This window comes from Monodon monoceros, unplaced genomic scaffold (assembly GCF_005190385.1).
Source record: "Monodon monoceros isolate NGI ecotype Baffin Bay Population unplaced genomic scaffold, NGI_Narwhal_1 Super_Scaffold_21, whole genome shotgun sequence".
Classification (NCBI taxonomy): domain Eukaryota; kingdom Metazoa; phylum Chordata; class Mammalia; order Artiodactyla; family Monodontidae; genus Monodon; species Monodon monoceros.
Window position 1 is genome coordinate 150,221,118 of NW_021703778.1, and position 16,876 is coordinate 150,237,993.

General features: G+C 42.6%; 1 protein-coding gene across 19 annotated transcripts in view; it reads left to right on the forward strand.

The window, feature by feature from the left end:
• Positions 1-16,876, forward strand: part of NRXN3 (neurexin 3) — a 1,692,180-nt gene that overhangs the window by 552,821 nt on the left and 1,122,483 nt on the right. For all 19 annotated transcript variants that reach the window (XR_003795953.1, XR_003795956.1, XR_003795954.1 and 16 more), the window contains one exon: positions 6,208-6,591. Coding sequence is in view for 15 of the 19 variants with exons in the window: in XM_029238319.1 (XP_029094152.1) it covers positions 6,208-6,591 (384 nt within the window). In the remaining 4 variants the exon portion in view is untranslated. The remainder of the gene's footprint in view (positions 1-6,207; positions 6,592-16,876) is intronic.

The following is a 16,876-nucleotide window of genomic DNA, read 5'->3' on the forward strand; positions in this document are numbered from 1 at the left end:
GTTCAATACATGTTTGTTACATGAGGACATAAAGAAACATGTTCCAAAGATGATGGAGGAGTAAGACGTGGAGATCACCTTCCTCCCCACAAATACATCAGAAATACATCTACATGTGGAACAACTCCTACAGAACACCTACTGAACGCTGGTAGAAGACCTCAGACTTCTGAAAAGAAGGCAGAGCACCACCTAAACAAGCTCCAGAGATGGGTGCGAGCCGTGGCTATCAGCGTGGACACCAGAGACAGGCATGAAACGCTAACGCTGCTGCTGTAGCCATCAAGGAGCCTGTGTGCAAGCACAGGTCACTATCCACACCCCCCACGAGGCTGTACAACACGCCACTGCCAGGGCCCTGTGATTCAGAGACAACTTCCCCGGGAGAACACACGGCGCGCCTCAGGCTGTTGCAATGTCACACTGGCCTCTGCCACTGCAGGCTCGCCCCACATTCCAAGTATAACAACCGTACCCCTCCCTCCCCCGGGCCTGAGTGAGCCAGAGCCCCCTAATCAGCCTCTGCTTTAACCCCCTCCTGTCTGGGCATGAAGAGATGCCTGAGGGCGATCTACACGCAGAGGTGGGGCCACAACCAAAGCTGAACCCCAGGAGCTGTGCAAACAAAGAAGAGAAAGGGAAATTTCTCTGTGCAGCCTCAGGAGCAGCGGATTAAAGCTCCACAATCAACTTGATGTACCCTGCATCTGTGGAATACCTGAATAGACAACGAATCATCCCAAAATTGAGGTGGTGGACTTTGGGAGCAGCTGTAGACTTGGGGTTTACTGTCTGTGACTGATTTGTTACTGATTTTTATGTTTATCTTAGTATAGTTTTTAATGCTTGTTATCATTGGTGGATATGTTTATTGGTTTGGTTGCTCTCCTTTTTTTCTTTCCTTTTATTCCCTTTGTTTTTATTATTACGTTTTTATTTTAATAATTTTTAAAAATTTATTATTGTTTTTTCTTTCTTTTCTTCTTCTCCCTTTTCTTCTGAGCCTTGTAGCTGACAGGGTCTTGGTGCTCCAGCCTGGTATAAGGCCTGAGCCTCTGAGGTGGGAGGGTGAGTTCAGGACATTGGTCCACCGGAGACCTCCGGGCCCCACGTAATATCAATTGGCGAGAGCTCTCTCAGAGATCTCCGTCTCAACACTAAGACCCAGCTCGACTCAACTGCTAGCAAGCTCCAGTGCTGGACGCCCCATGCCAAACAACTAGCAAGACAGGAACACAACCCCACCCATTACAGACAGGCTGCCTAAAGGCATACTAAGTTCACAGGCACCCCAAAACATACCACCATATGTGGCCCTGTCCACCAGAAAGACAAGTTCCAGCCCCACCCCCAAAACACGGGCACCAGTCCCCACCCCCAAGAAGCCTACATAAGCCACTGAACCAACCTCCCCCACTGGGGGCAGACACCAAAAACAACGGGAAGTACGAACCTGCAGCCTGTGAAAAGGAGACCCCCAAACACACTAAGTTAAACAAGATGAGAAGACAGAGAAATATGCAGCAGATGAGGGAGCAAAGTAAAAACCCACCAGACCAAACAAATGAAGAGGAAATAGGCAGTCTACCTGAAAAAGAATTCAGAGTAATGATAGTAAAGATAATCCAAAATCTTGGAAATAGAATGGAGAAAATACAAGAAGTGTTTAACAAGAACCTAGAACTAAAGAGCAAACAAACAATGATGAACAACACAATAAATGAAATTTTAAAATCTCTAGAAGGAATCAATAGCAGAATAACTGAGGCAGAAAATGGATAAGTGACCTGGAAGATAAAATAGTGGAAATAACTGCCACAGCAGAATAAAGAAAACAGCATGAAAAGAATTGAGGACAGTCTCAGAGAGCTCTGGGACAACATTAAACGCACCAACACTCGAATTATAGGAGTCCCAGAAGAAGAAGAGAAAAAGAAAGGGTCTGAGAAAATATTTGAAGAGATTATAGTTGAAAACTTCCCTAACATGGGAAAGGAAATAGTCTATCAAGTCCAGGAAGCACAGAGAGTCCCATACAGGATAAATCCAAGAAGAAACACGCCAAGACACATATTAATCAAACTATCAAAAATTAAATACAAACAAAAAATATTAAAAGCAGCAAGGGAAAAACAACAAATAACATACAAAGGAATCCCCATAAGGTTAACAGCTGATCTTTCAGCAGAAAACCTGCAAGCCAGAAGGGAGTGGCAGGACATATTTAAAGTGATGAGGAGAAAAACCTACAACCAAGATTACTCTACCCAGCAAGAATCTCATTCAGATTCCATGGAGAAATGAAAACCTTTACAGACAAGCAAAAGCTAAGAGAATTCAGCACCACCAAACCAGCTTTACAACAAATGCTAAAGGAACTTCTCTAGGCAGGAAACACAAGAGAAGGAAAAGACCTACAATAACAAACCCAAAACAATTAAGAAAATGCTAACAGGAACATACATATCAATAACTACCTTAAATGTAAATGGATTAAATGCTCCAACCAAAAGACACAGACTGGCTGAATGGATACAAAAACAAGACCCACATATATTCTGTCTACAAGAGACCCGCTTCGGACCTAGGGACACATACAGACAAAGTGAGGGGATGGAAAAAGATATTCCATGCAAATGGAAATCAAAAGAAAGCTGGAGTAGCAATTCTCATATCAGACAAAATAGACTTTAAAATAAAGACTATTACATGAGACAAAGAAGGACGCTCCATAATGATTAAGGGATCAATTCAACAAGAAGATATAACAGTTGTAAATATTTATGCACCCAGCATAGGAGCACCTCACTACACAAGGCAAATGCTAAGAGCCATACAAGGGGAAATCGACAGTAACACAATCATAGTAGGGGACTTTAACACCCCACTTTCACCAATGGGCAGAACATCCAAAATGAAAATAAATAGGGAAACACAAGCTTTAAAGTACACGTTAAACAAGATGGACTTAATTGATATTCATAGGACAGTCCTTCCAAAAACCTACAGAATACATTTTCTTCTAAAGTGCTCATGGAACATTCTCCAGGTTAGATCATATCTTGGGTCACAAATCAAGCATTGGTAAATTTAAGAAAATTGAAATCATATCAAGTATCTTTTCTGAGCATAACGCTGTAAGACTAGATATCAATTACAGGAAAAAAAACTGTAAAAAATAAAAACACATGGAGGCTAAGCAATACGCTACTAAATAACCAAGAGATAACTGAAGAAATCAAAGAGGAAATCAAAAAATACATAGAAACAAATGACAATGAAAACATGGCAACCCAAAACCTATGGGATGCAGCAAAAGCAGTTCTAAGAGGGAAGTTTATAGCAATACAATCCTACCTCAAGAAACAAGAAACATCTTAAATAAACAACCTAACCTTACACCTAAAACAATTAGAGAAAGAAGAACAAAAAAACCCTAAAGTTAGCAGAAGGAAAGAAATCATAGAGATCAGATCACAAATAAATGAAAAAGAAATGAAGGAAACAATAGCAAAGATCAATAAAACTAAAAGCTGGTTCTTTGAGAAGATAAACAAAATTGATAAACCTTTAGCCAGACTCATCAGGAAGAAAAGGGAGAAGACTCAGCAGAATTAGAAATTAAAACGGAGAAGTAACAACTGACACTGCAGAAATACAAAGCATCATGAGAGATTACTACAAACAACTATATGCCAATAAAATGGACAACCTGGAAGAAATGGACAAATTCTTAGAAAAGCACAGCCTTCTGCGACTGAACCAGGAAAAAATAGAATACATAAACAGACCAATCACAAGCAGTGAAATTGAAATTGTGATTAAAAATCTTCCAACAGGGCTTCCCTGGTAGCCCAGTGGTTGAGAGTTTGCCTGCCGATGCAGGGGATGCGGGTTCGTGCCCCGGTCCGGGAGGATCCCACGTGCTGCGGAGCTGCTGGGCCCGTGAGCCATGGCCGCTGAGCCTGCGTGTCCGGAGCCTGTGCTCCACAACGGGAGAGGCCACAACAGTGAGAGGCCCATGTACCACAAAAAAAAAAAAAAAAAAAAATCTTCCAACAAACGAAAACCCAGGACCAGATGGCTTCACAGGTGAATTCTATCAAACATTTAGAGAAGAGCTAACAGCTATCCTTCTCAAACTCTTCCAAAATATAGCACAGGGAGGAACACTCCTAAACTCATTCTATGAGGCCACCATCACCCTGATACCAAAAACAGACAGAGATGTCACAAAGAAAGAAAACTACAGGCCACTATCACTGATGAACATGGATGCAAAAATCGTCAACAAAATACTAGCAGACAGAATCCAACAGCACATTAAAAGGTTCGTACACCATGATCAAGTGGGTTTTATCCCAAGAATGCAAGGATTCTTCAATATACGCAAATCAATCTCATTATCAAACTGAAGGATAAAAACCAATCCTTTGATTGGATATCAAATCCTTTTGATATTGGAGCTCAATATCAAAAAAACAAACAACCCAATCCCAAAATGGGCAGAAGATCTAAATAGACATTTCTCCAAAGAAGATATGCAGATTGCCAACAAACAAATGAAAGGATGTTCGACATCACTAATCATTAGAGAAATGCAAATCAGAACTATAGTGAGGTATCACCTCACACCGGTCAGATTGGCCATCATCAAAAAATCTACAAACGATAAATGCTGGAGAGGGTGTGGAGAAAAGGGAACCGTCTTGCACTGTTGGTGGGAATGTGAATTGATACAGCCACTATGGAGAACAGTATGGAGGTTCCTTTAAAAACTAAAAATAGAACTACTATAAGACCCAGCAATCCCACTGTTGGGCATATACCCTGAGAAAACCATAATTTAAAAAGAGTCATGTACCACAATGTTCATTGCAGCACTATTTACAATAGCCAGGACATGGAAGCAACCTAAATGTCCTTTGACAGATGAATGGGTAAAGAAGATGTGACCCATATACACAATGGAATATTACTCAGCCATAAAAAGGAGTAAAATTGAGTTATTTGTAGTGAGGTTGATGGAGCTAGAGTCTGTCATACAGAGAGAAGTAAGTCAGAAAGAGAAAAGCAAATACCATATGCTAACACATATATATGGAATCTAAAAAAGAAATGGTTCTGAAGAACCTAGGGGCAGGACAGGAATAAAGACGCAGACGTAGAGAATGGACTTGAGGACACGGGGAGGGGGAAGGGTAAGCTGGGATGAAATGAGAGATTAGCACTGACATATATACACTACCAAATGTAAAATAGATAGCTAGTGGGAAGCAGCTGCATAGCACAGGGAGATCCACTCTGTGCTTTGTGACCACTTAGAGGGGTGGGATAGGGAAGATGGGAGGGGACATGGGGATATATGTATACATATAGCTGATTCACTTTGTTGTACAGCAGAAGCTAACACAACATTGTAAAGCAATTATACTCCAATAAAGGTGTTACAAACATTAAAAAAACCCTAAAATATTTGATTTGTAGTCAAGAAAAAAAGAAAGAAAGAAACACGTTCCAGTTAAAATTTATCAAAGGCAATGAATGTCGAAAATATGCCCTGGCAGGGCTAGTAGCTAAGGCCAGTACAGAGGCTATCAGCTCATGGAGAGAGAAAGAGAAGAGCAGTTTCCATCCTTCTGGTGATGGTGAGCCAGTGATGAAGACTCAGGCAGGACCTACAGCCTCTGTCCCAGGTACAGAGTAAGAAGCACCTTACATATATGAGCTCATTTACTTATCACACCAACCTGTGAGGTGGGGACAGTTCTTTTCCCATTTTACAGGTGAGGAAATTGAGGACCAGGAAAGAGAAGTCACTTCTTCAGGGTTATCCAGCTAGTATGTGGCGGGGCTGGAATTTAAACACAGGCACGGTCTGTGCTGCTGTCAACCTGTGTGATGTGCAACCTCTCAGCCAAGACTTTTAGGTAGAAAAAAAGATAATCATACTAGGTGCTAGGCCACTGAGATTCCTCTGGGCCAGGCTGTCTTAGCTGGCAGGGATTGGAGCCAAATGGCCTACATTGCCCTTTTTACCATTTTGCGGCATTTCGTTCCCTTGCTTACATTGTTCCTTCCTGGCCAGGCAACAGTGGTCTCCCATCTCACCTGCTAGGCTCCTTTCGTTTGGTTCATCAACTGGCAGCCTCACCTGTGATGCCAAGAGGGCTGTTAGCTCACTTTGTTTCTGTCCTCCCGTCCCAGGTACCATATCAGTGAACAGCAGGCGCACGCCGTTCACCGCTAGTGGGGAGAGTGAGATCCTGGACCTGGAGGGGGACATGTACCTGGGCGGGCTGCCGGAGCACCGTGCTGGCCTCATCCTCCCCACTGAGCTCTGGACCGCCATGCTCAACTATGGCTACGTGGGCTGCATCCGTGACCTGTTCATTGACGGGCGCAGCAAGAACATCCGGCAGCTGGCGGAGATGCAGAACGCTGCGGGCGTCAAGTCCTCCTGTTCACGGATGAGCGCTAAGCAGTGTGACAGCTACCCCTGCAAGAACAACGCCGTGTGCAAAGATGGCTGGAACCGCTTCATCTGCGACTGCACGGGCACCGGCTACTGGGGCCGAACCTGCGAGAGGGGTGAGTAGGCCCTCGTGGTGGCACACTGCGTCTGAGTGGGGGTGATGTGCTGTAGCTGTGTCCCTGGATACACCTGCCTGTGCTTCCTTTGCTACTACAGGCTCTCCCTTTGGACCTCCCTGTGCTTGTGTTCTTCTGGAGAAGAATTTTCTAGGGTTCATTGCTTTCCAGATCATACCCTTTCTAGTTCTGGATGCTTGGATTTGTTTGGCTAGGGTTGGGTTGCAGAGAGGGAAACTTTAGAGTAAATATTACCATGATCATGCTACTTTCTTGATTAAGTGTTAGACATCTATTTGAGAAGGTGAATTCTTTTGGGATTCTGGGTGGGCTCACCAACTGGCTGTTTCCTTTGTTCATTTAACTCATGCTTTTTTTTTTTTTTTTTTTTTTGCGTTACGCGGGCCTCTCACTGTTGTGGCCTCTCCCGTTGCAGAGCACAGGCTCCGGACGCGCAGGCTTGGCGGCCATGGCTCACAGGCCCAGCCGCTCCGCGGCATGTGGGACCTTCCCGGACCAGGGCACGAACCCGTGTCCCCTGCATCAGCAGGTGGACTCTCAACCACTGCGCCACCAGGGAAGCCCTGACTCATGCTCTTTGATCCTTTCTTTGTGCTAGCTCTTGGATTAGGCTTTAGAAATACACTATTGAACAAAATAGCCCCAGCCCTGTTCTGTGGAGCTTGCTGCCTAGTGGAATACTTAGCTGTTAAATAATCACAGACATGTTGAGTTTTATAAGAAGCAATGTTATGTGTTGGTTAAGAACATGAATTCTGGGGCCAGACTCGGTGAGAGATGTGGCCCTCATGGAGTGATACAAACTTTCTCAAGATAATATCTTTGAGACTTGATTTCCTCATTTGCAAAATGGAGATAATTAGGTACCTACCTCACAGGATATTGATGAGGATTAAGTGAGTCAGTATGTTCCTGGACTATGGAAAGCATTTAGTAAATGTTAGTGATTGTTACAGTCATAATTATTGTCATCAACATCATTAAAGGAAAGGCACAGAGAAGTTTGGGAGGTCTTTGCAAGGGGACCCAACATACTATAGAGGTTCATAGAAAGCTTCTTCAAGAAAGAAATATATAGATTGAGACTTGAAATATAAATAAGAGTTAGCTTGGCAACGAGGTGGGAGGAAGCTGGGTGTCTTTTTACATGAGGGCAACGTGTGCCAAAAGGTAAGAGACCATGGCACACCGGGACTTCCCTGGCGATCCAGTGGTTGAGACTTCGCCTTCCAATGCAGGGGATGCGGGTTCGATCCCTGGTCGGGGAGCTAAGATTCCACATGCCTCGCAGCCAAAAAACCAAAGCATAAGCAACAGAAGCAGTATTGTAACAAATTCAATAGAGACTTTAAAAATGGTCCACATCAAGGAAAAAAAAACTTAAAAAAAAATCTCCTCTAAAAAAATATCAGAAGAGACCATGGCACAGTTGAGGAACCAAACAAAGTCCGTAACAGAATGGAGTGTGTAGTGAGGTGGGGGGAAGGGTGTGAGAGGTAGCTGAAGAGTTGGGGGACAAAGAGTGGGGGCTGACCATTTACAACAGGCCAGGATGCTGGGGGAAGCCCCTTCCTCTCTACCGCTTTAGGATCTTACACTTGCACTGAATTTACAGTTTGGGTAAAGGGCAGAGATAAAGGTAAGCAAAGAGACAACATCAAGACAAGGAGATCCTAGTCTATAAGCCACATCCAGATTGCAGCTTGGTTAATTGTTTTATATGCCAACCACACAGAATCTGGCTGCCTGTCCATGAGTTGTCAGTCTCTATTTTGTATGAAAGGATAATTTACATAGTTATCAAGTTTTGCTGAGGGCGTAGTTCCAGGGCTTTGAGGATGCTGTGTGTGTAGTAGAGATAGTTTCTGTCTACAGAAGCTTATCATTTCTTTAGCTGAGGAGTTGACACATCGATATAAGAAGCAGTAATAAAATGATACAAGGCAGCAGCATGGGCTGGACCACTAGGGGGATGTGGAAATTTAGTGAAGACTTTCCTGAGGAGAGGGACATGCAGGGTCACACCCTGAAAGACTACCAGTGGCCAGAATTGTCCAGGTTATCAGAAGTCTGGTGATAAGGAGGGATCCTGGAACATGCTTGGATAACCAGTCAAGAATTTTCAAGGAGTCATTTTTGTGAGGTCAACCATATTGCTAGTTAAAGTGTATTTCAAGAGAACTGCAAACCTTCCCTACAGCTGGACCAAAAGGAGGACACAGGATATTGGAGTAAAGGAAAAGGGGCTTTTTTGGGGCTCATAGAAGTGAAATTCAGATTCACTGAATTTTCAAAGCAGCCACCCCAGAACATGAACTAAGATGGGGAGGCGGCCATCCGGCGCAGAAGTGGGTCTCATTTGGCTGCCCAGTCTGTCAAGCTCCTGAACTCCTTCCAAATTTCATTTTAGGGTAGACTATCCTGGTTGCTGGTTTGGGGAGATAGAAAAGTCATTCGACCTCTGGGATGCATGAGACCATTTTCATATAAGCCAGGAAATTGTGGATCATCCACTGTCTAGGAAGGTAGTGTAAGAACCAAAGGTCCCTTCAGACATCTCACTTCTTTCTCCTGGGTATCTTTCCAACTCAAGGGCCTGCAGCAGGGACTGGAGACCGCTGAGCAAGGTGTCCCTGAGATCAGCTGTTCCAAGGGCAAATCAATGGGAGTTGGTCCAAGATTTGCCAAGTACAGTGAAAGTCACTGCACCTTTTACGTTGTCACTTGCTGACTAGTCATTAAAAGGCAGCTGACTGGGGATATATGAGGGACAATTATTCCTGGTACAGTGCAGCCAAGAACCATCCATTGTGGCCAAATGAGAAGGAGCCTGGCAAATTTAAGACATTTAATCTACATGTCGCTCAAATCCCAGATGGTTCAACTGATTGTTTTGTTCCCCCGCTAATTGTTTTCTGGCCCTGTATTGTTCCTGACACCATGTTCAGAATGGATCAGTGGAGTGTAAAAATGATAGGACTCTACTTTGCTGGCAAAGAAAACTGTTTCCCTATGACACTGTTTTTCTTTATTGAAACTGATTCGTCAGTGGAGATGGTTTTGACTTTTGTTCATTTTTCATACATGCAGCAGACATTTATTGAAACCCTAATTTGTTCCAGGCACTGTATTAGATGCTGGCAATGCAAAAAAAACCCCCAAAAAACCGACACAGCTTCTGGTTTTGATCAAGGGGTGTATAGTCCTACTGGACAAGGAAAGGTGGGAACTGTGCTAATGCTTGGTAGATGTCATGCCTGATCTTTTAGGGGAATAGCAGGGCAGACAGATGGGAGAGGCCATGCCTACATGGGTGAGTGATGGTTGGGAAAAGGGGACCTGAGGTTTCTTAGATTTTCTTGTCTGCTATTAATAATAAAACTATGGCCTCTCTTTACCTCTGACCCTCAGTATCCATTATAGGCACTTCTGAAGAGTGGTAAAGGAAGAGCATTAACATTCTTTATGCAAGAGCGTGATCCCCTTTGTCAAGGAATGCTGCCCCACACACCATAACACCATCAACAAGTTCACTCAATTTACCATTTCTCATTTTTTTCTAGAAGCATTAACCCTAAGCCTAGAATTGATCATTTGTACCAAATGTGATAAGACTAAGACAGTTCCTAAGGCAGTGTGTCCCATCTAGCCCCAACTGTGTCCTGTACTTGGGCTTCATAGTAGTATATCCATCCCTTGGTATCACTAACCCCACAACAGGAACGGTAGTGTTTGAAAGAGGCACTTGTGTCTATAAAATGGAGAAAGCATAGGTGGGTTGCTGGAAACTGGTATTCAGAGACAAAGCAGAGTCAGGGGTGGCTCAGGTCAGACACTGGATCAAAATAGCCCAAGAACCCAAGCAAAGTGGGCAAGCACGTCAGTCTAAGGTACAATTCCCAGGTTAAAGATGTCAGCCAAAGACAAGGGAATTAGGCAAGGGAACTAGGAATTATATGAGTACATCAGACTAAGGTTAATCTGCATGAGTGTCTTTCTCTGACAGTAAAAAATAGGTGTCTCTTGCTTATACCCTCACAAGAGTGCTTCTACTGCCTGTGAAGATGAGCAACTCTAAATTTTGACATACAACAGTTGGCTTGATGTTGTATTTAGACGCTTTTTTCACCATGATCTGATACTGTTCTAAGGAGATGTAGATAGATCCACCCATTCCAGTTGTTCAACTGTAGCTGTTCCGGTTGGTTATTTGTTAATCATATTGATGTGGGAGACATCTCCATGACCTAAAAAGCTAAGGTCTGCTTAGCTACTTCATGCCAGTTTGTTTGGTTGAAATGCTTTACTCTGCTGGAAGATTGCCCGCCAGTTTTAAAATCCTATTGTGTAGAGGAAACATTCTGTCTTATCTAAGATGATATTATCAGTTGACTTGGGACAACAGAGGCATCTTCTGCTAGGTAATATACAACACAATTTTTATTTTGTCCAAGTCTCAGTTTCCTTATCTGTAAAATGGGAACACTGATACTTACTAGGTAAGGTTCTCTTGGTTGCAAGCTACAGAATTGACAATGGCTAACAGAGTAAAGAAAGAAGACATATTGCATGATTACCTAGAGAATTATTGATCAAATGACGATCTCACCAATTACATCTGGAAAAGGGAAGCAGAACAACTCTCGGGATCCCAGGGCACTGTGATTGAAGTGATGCATCTCTCTTGTCCTATGGGTTCTGGAGTTTTCCATTCACAGTTTACATTTTCCAGAAAGAGAGCCCGATTGGCCCAGTTTAGTTCATCTGTCTGTTCTTCTACAGTCAGCTCTGTCCAGGTGGGCAGTCACCTAGAATAGATATGTAGGATCACCTAATATGTAAATATATAATTTACTGAACCATTTTCTTAGTGTTCCTTCATGGTGAAGCTTGGGGTGCCCTGATCCATAAGGCCATGTCCTGTTATAGGTGCCCAGCCACATGGACTACTTCTGTGTGATAAACAAAAATATTTCCTGGGGTCATGGATATTGGACGCCTTTGAGAATATTAAATTGTAGAACTAAGAAAATGTGATAGGGAGGGTAAATCTGCTCTTCTCACTGGTCCCCGGGATTCCATTTATCTGACATAAACACCAGCTGAAAACCAAGAATGCAGATATTATGAGTTCTCTCAAATGACCCTGTTCCAGCAGGAAAGGCTTGCAGGCAGCAGCTGCTCGGGGACTTTGCTTTCAACCAGCCCCTCTGATGGCTGCTGTGTGCTCCTGGGGCAGCAGTACATCCTGCTGGGGAGGGTGAGACACTGACTTTAGAGGAGGCTAGAGTGTGTCATTTGGATGCCACATGGAAATCAAGACATCAGGACATAGCAGGCCTGGCAGATTCAGTTGATGTTACCTGTACCTAATCCTTATTTCAGCAAGGGAGCAATTGGAAGCCCTGAAAAGTTAATCTCACTTTAACTTGGAGCAGCTGTAGAATGGTTAAAATTCATGGATCCTGACTCCTAATCCACTGTACTTTCTATTACATTGAGTAGCCTTTCCTCCTCTTATATATGAAAGGGGTTGGATTATAAGGTCATTGAAGGAAAAACAGTGCATTAGGTATTTTTGTTTTCCCACAGTCTCCAGCACTGTGCTATACACATACTACGAGGTTATTAAATGTTGGAGGAAGGGTCCCAGTCCTCTGTCCTGGGTCTCCTCCTGGTCTGCACATTGCCCTTTGTGCCCTCATCCACTGCCATGGTGTCGAAGGTTATCTATATGTCAGTGATTCCCAAATCAGTCTCTCTAGCCTTGAACTCTCTCTGGAACCCCAGATTTCTATATCCAGTTGTCTCCTTGACATCTTCATTTGGATATCTGATAGATATCTTAATCATAACATTGAAAAATAGAAATCTTCAGTGCCTCCTCCCTGCCTTAAGACTTTTTTTTTCTTTTCTTTTTTTTTTTTTTACACTTTTAGTTTTTCCCATCTCAGTAAATGGCATCACCATTGTCCTTGGCATTTTCCTCGATTTTTCTTCTCCCGTCTCATTTAGTCTGTCTCAGCAAGTTCCTGTCGTCTCCTCATCTAAACCCATCCTGCATCTGTCCACTTCTCTCCCTCTCCACTACTATCATCCTAGGTCAACCTATATCGATCTCTTCTTTGGAAAACTAGGTAGCATGTCATATGTTATGAAAAGCTCAAATTCATTTTGCGCCTTCCTCAGAGTATTGAAGTGAGATTATTAAAATGTTTAAATATTCAACACATTCTTAAGTAGCTTTAGTTTCAGTGGCTTTTGGTCCCTCAAACTGCAGGAAGTGAAGCTATGATACTTCTTTGGAATTAACTTCAACATTCACATTTCCATTCCTTTTCTCTGTACCAAGCTTGGTGAGCTCAGTTGTGAGGATACAAATTTGTAGAAGCCATAGTTTCAATTCTTGAGCTCACAGTCTAATAATCTGCAAATTGTAATGCAATCTACCAAGGGCAATGATCCAGGAATATCATAGGAAAGAATGAGATAAAAATTAGAAAGCAAATTATGTCCAACATGATATACCACTTTATAACCAGTTCTGGATCTACTGGGGTCTGCTCAGACTGACTCACTGGTGTGGGAACAAAAGAAACCCTGGCTTCCAGGGTCAAATATAAAAATGCTTGTTGCTTTCCCTTGTTCCCGTGCCATTGAGGCTCTGCTCTTACTCCCCTAGGAACATCCAGGCCCTTTATTTAGATATGTGACCTTGAGATTCTTACTGGGATCCTCTGGCCTTTCTGTTCTGCAAAAACAAAATGAGGCAATTGGGTTTCATGCTCTCTCAGGGCCCATCCAGTTATAAAACTCTGTGATTCTCAAATGTCATCAGCTTGGCAGTGGCTTCCCTTATCCTGAGTAGAGGGGTAAAGGTGAGTGAGGGGCAGGGCAGGGATGCTAGTCCTTGTTCCTTGCAGTCTGCAGTACTGTCTGGGTTAGGCGGCTCAGTTTAGTCATATCAGCACTGCGATGAAGTTGTCACGTCTCTTGATTCATTCATCTAAAAATACGAATACCTTGATATACTGGGAATACTTCAGGTCCATGACTTAAAAGTTTTAATTGCTGGATTAATGAGTAGAGCCTTGGATTTCTTAAGATCATTAAAAGACTGTCTCTTTTTCAGTCCATTGTTTACCCCCTTTCAAGGGTAAATACATGTATTAGAGAAAGAGGGCCCCCAAGAAATACATAATTCATCAACATCAACCAACATGTCCCCATTTTTTCTTATCCATTGGTGCTTTTTAAATTTTTATTTTATATTGGAGTACAGTTGATTAACAATGTTATGTTCGTTTCAGGTGTACAGCAAAGTGATTCAGTTGTACACATACATGTATCCATTCTTTTTCAATTTCTTTTCCCATTTAGGTTATCACAGGATATTGAGCAGAGTTCCCTGTGCTATACAGTAGGTCCTTGTTGGTTATCTATTTTAAATATAGCGGTGTGTACATGTCATTCCCAAGCTCTCAATCTATCCCTCCCCTCCCACACTTCCCCCCTGGTAACCATAAGTTCCTTCTCTAAGTCTGTGAGTCTGTGTCTGTTTTGTAAATAAATTCATTTGTATCATTTTTTAAGATTTCGCATATAAGCAATATCATATGGTATTTGTCTTCCTCTGTCTGACTTACTTCACTCAGTATGATAATCTCCAGGTCCATCCATGTTGCTGCAAATGGCATTATTTCATTCTTTTTAATGGCTGAGTAATATTCCATTGTATATATGTACCACATCTTTTTTTAAAAAGATTTTTATTGGAGTATAGTTGCTTTACAATGTTGTGTTAGTTTCTGCTGTACAGCAAAGTGAATCAGTTATACGTATACATGTATCCCCTCTTTTTTGGATTTTCTTCACATTTAGGTCACCACAGAGCATTGAGTAGAGTTCCCTGTGCTATACAGTAGGTTCTCATTAGTCATCTGTTTTATACACAGTAGTGTATATATGTCAATCCCAATCTCCCCATTCATCCCACTCTGCCACCTCCTTGGTGTCCATAAGTTTGTTCTCTACATCTTTGTCTCTATTTCTGCTTTGCGAATAAGTTCATCTGTACTATTTTTCTAGATTCCACATATGAATGATATTACATGATATTTGATTTTCTCTTTCTGACTTACTTCACTCTGTATGACAGTCTCTAGGTCTGTCCATGTCTCTGCACATGGCACTATTTTTCATGTCTGAGTAATATTCCATTGTATATATGTACCTCATCTTCTTTATCCATTCCTCTGTTGATGGACATATAGGTTGCTTCCATGTTTTGGCTATTGTAAATAGTACTGCAATGAACATTGGGGTGCATGTCCCCTTTGAACCATGTTTATCTCCAAATATATGCCCAGGAATGGGATAGCTGGATCATATGGTAGCTTTGTTTTTAGTTTCTTAAGGAAGCTCTGTACTGTTCTCCATAGTGGCTGTACCAATTTATATTCCCACCAGCAGTGTAGGAGGGTTCCCTTTTCTCCACACCCTCTCCAGCATTTATTGTTTGTAGACTTTTGATGATGGCAGTTCTGACTGGTGTGAGGTGATACCTCATTGTAGTTTTGATTTGCACTTCTCTAATAATTAGTGATGTTGAGCATCTTTTCATGTGCCTCTTGGCCATCTGTATGTCTTCTTTGGAGAAATGTCAGTTTAGATCTTCTGCCCATTTTTTAATTGTGTTAAGACACACAGCTATATCCCTGGTGATGACCGTAGCGTTGCTCAGATTCAGCCTCTTCTTGTTTCTCTTCCTCTTCTCCTTTCCACAGGCCCAGGATTGTATGATCCCAGGAAATTGTCCTATAATCCATGAACCCTTCCTAAGTGTTATTCTGCCAGGTTGGGGTCTGAGATACCCCTGATCACAGCTTCTCCTGATGTTCTAAAGAAGAGAGTAAGGGAAGAAGATTCTAGTCGTTTGAGAAGCTTGAAGCTCCAGGGGTCTCAGAAGGACAGGCTGGGGACTTTGGCGATCTTTGGAAAATCTACAGCTAGGCCTGTGTTTAGCCTGAGAATGTGAAGGTCAGCACTTTGAGGCAGCGCGTGACAGCTGCTTAGAACTGTGACACACCTGCTGTTGGCTGTGATTCTGTCAAATGCAGAGACATGGTGGCCGTTTATATTACTGCTTTGTACCTTTATTACTGCCTTTGCTAAAAGCTGCTTAACTGCCAGCAGACATCTGCCCATTATAGATGCAATAAACTGAGATGCTGCTAAATTATGAGAAACAAGTGCTTCAAAATGCAACACAAGGGGATTGTCATAGCATTTTTTAGCATCTCTGGCATCTTGGGTCTTTTCACAGATAGATGAATCCTTCCTTGCTCCAGTCTGGATTAAGAGGAAAGGAAAGTTAACTTTTTTGAGAGAAATTATATGCCTGCTTTGTATTCTTAATATACACTGGACCATTTAACCCTCACATCCACTCTGCAGCCTGCGTAATCTTAGCCTCATTTCCTAGATGAAGAAAATAAGGCCCCAAGTCATTCATTCCAAAGCACCTGTTAAGTACTGTGTGCCAGCGGCCGCATTGATCCTTCGAAATACAAGAGAATTGATTGTGATGTTCCTCATAAACATATCAATATATTCTGATACCTGAGGAAAGGACATAAATGCGAGGAGAAATATCATGGACAGTGTCAGAGGTTGGGTGACACTAGAGCTGAGGCTTGGTGGAGTAGCAGGAATCTCCCAGGAAGACCAGGCAGGGAAAAGTATTTCAGGCAGAAGGAACAGATATGCAAAGATGACTTGTGTAAACGAAGTTTTCCTCGTGGATGGTATCTAAGTCTTAAATTTGAGGGGATGTTTTAGAAGGTGTAGCTGAAGAAGTGGTAGGGCCGGTTGTGAGGCACCTTGTTTGTTCTCCCCAGAAGTTTGGACTTTACCAAACTCGTAAGGGGCCATGCCAGTTTTAGCAATGGGATAACAAAGTCAGATCCCTCTGGCAAGGGATGATTGGCACGTGGGAGACAATAGGCCAAGAGACCAGCGTGCATTAGTTCAGTTTGCATTTATATTAATTCAGGGTGGGAAATAAGAGTCCTAACTGTGATAGGGAAAATGGAGGTCGAGTTCTGGGGACACATCCAATAGATATTTAAGGGGCAATGTTGATAGGATTTACTAACCAGTCGTACACAGCTAGAGAGTGGCCGAAACTGGATTAGAATAAGGGTTTGGTCGTAGAAGCCCATTGTTTCTTCCCTGTGCTACTCAGGCATCTCAGATCAGTTGG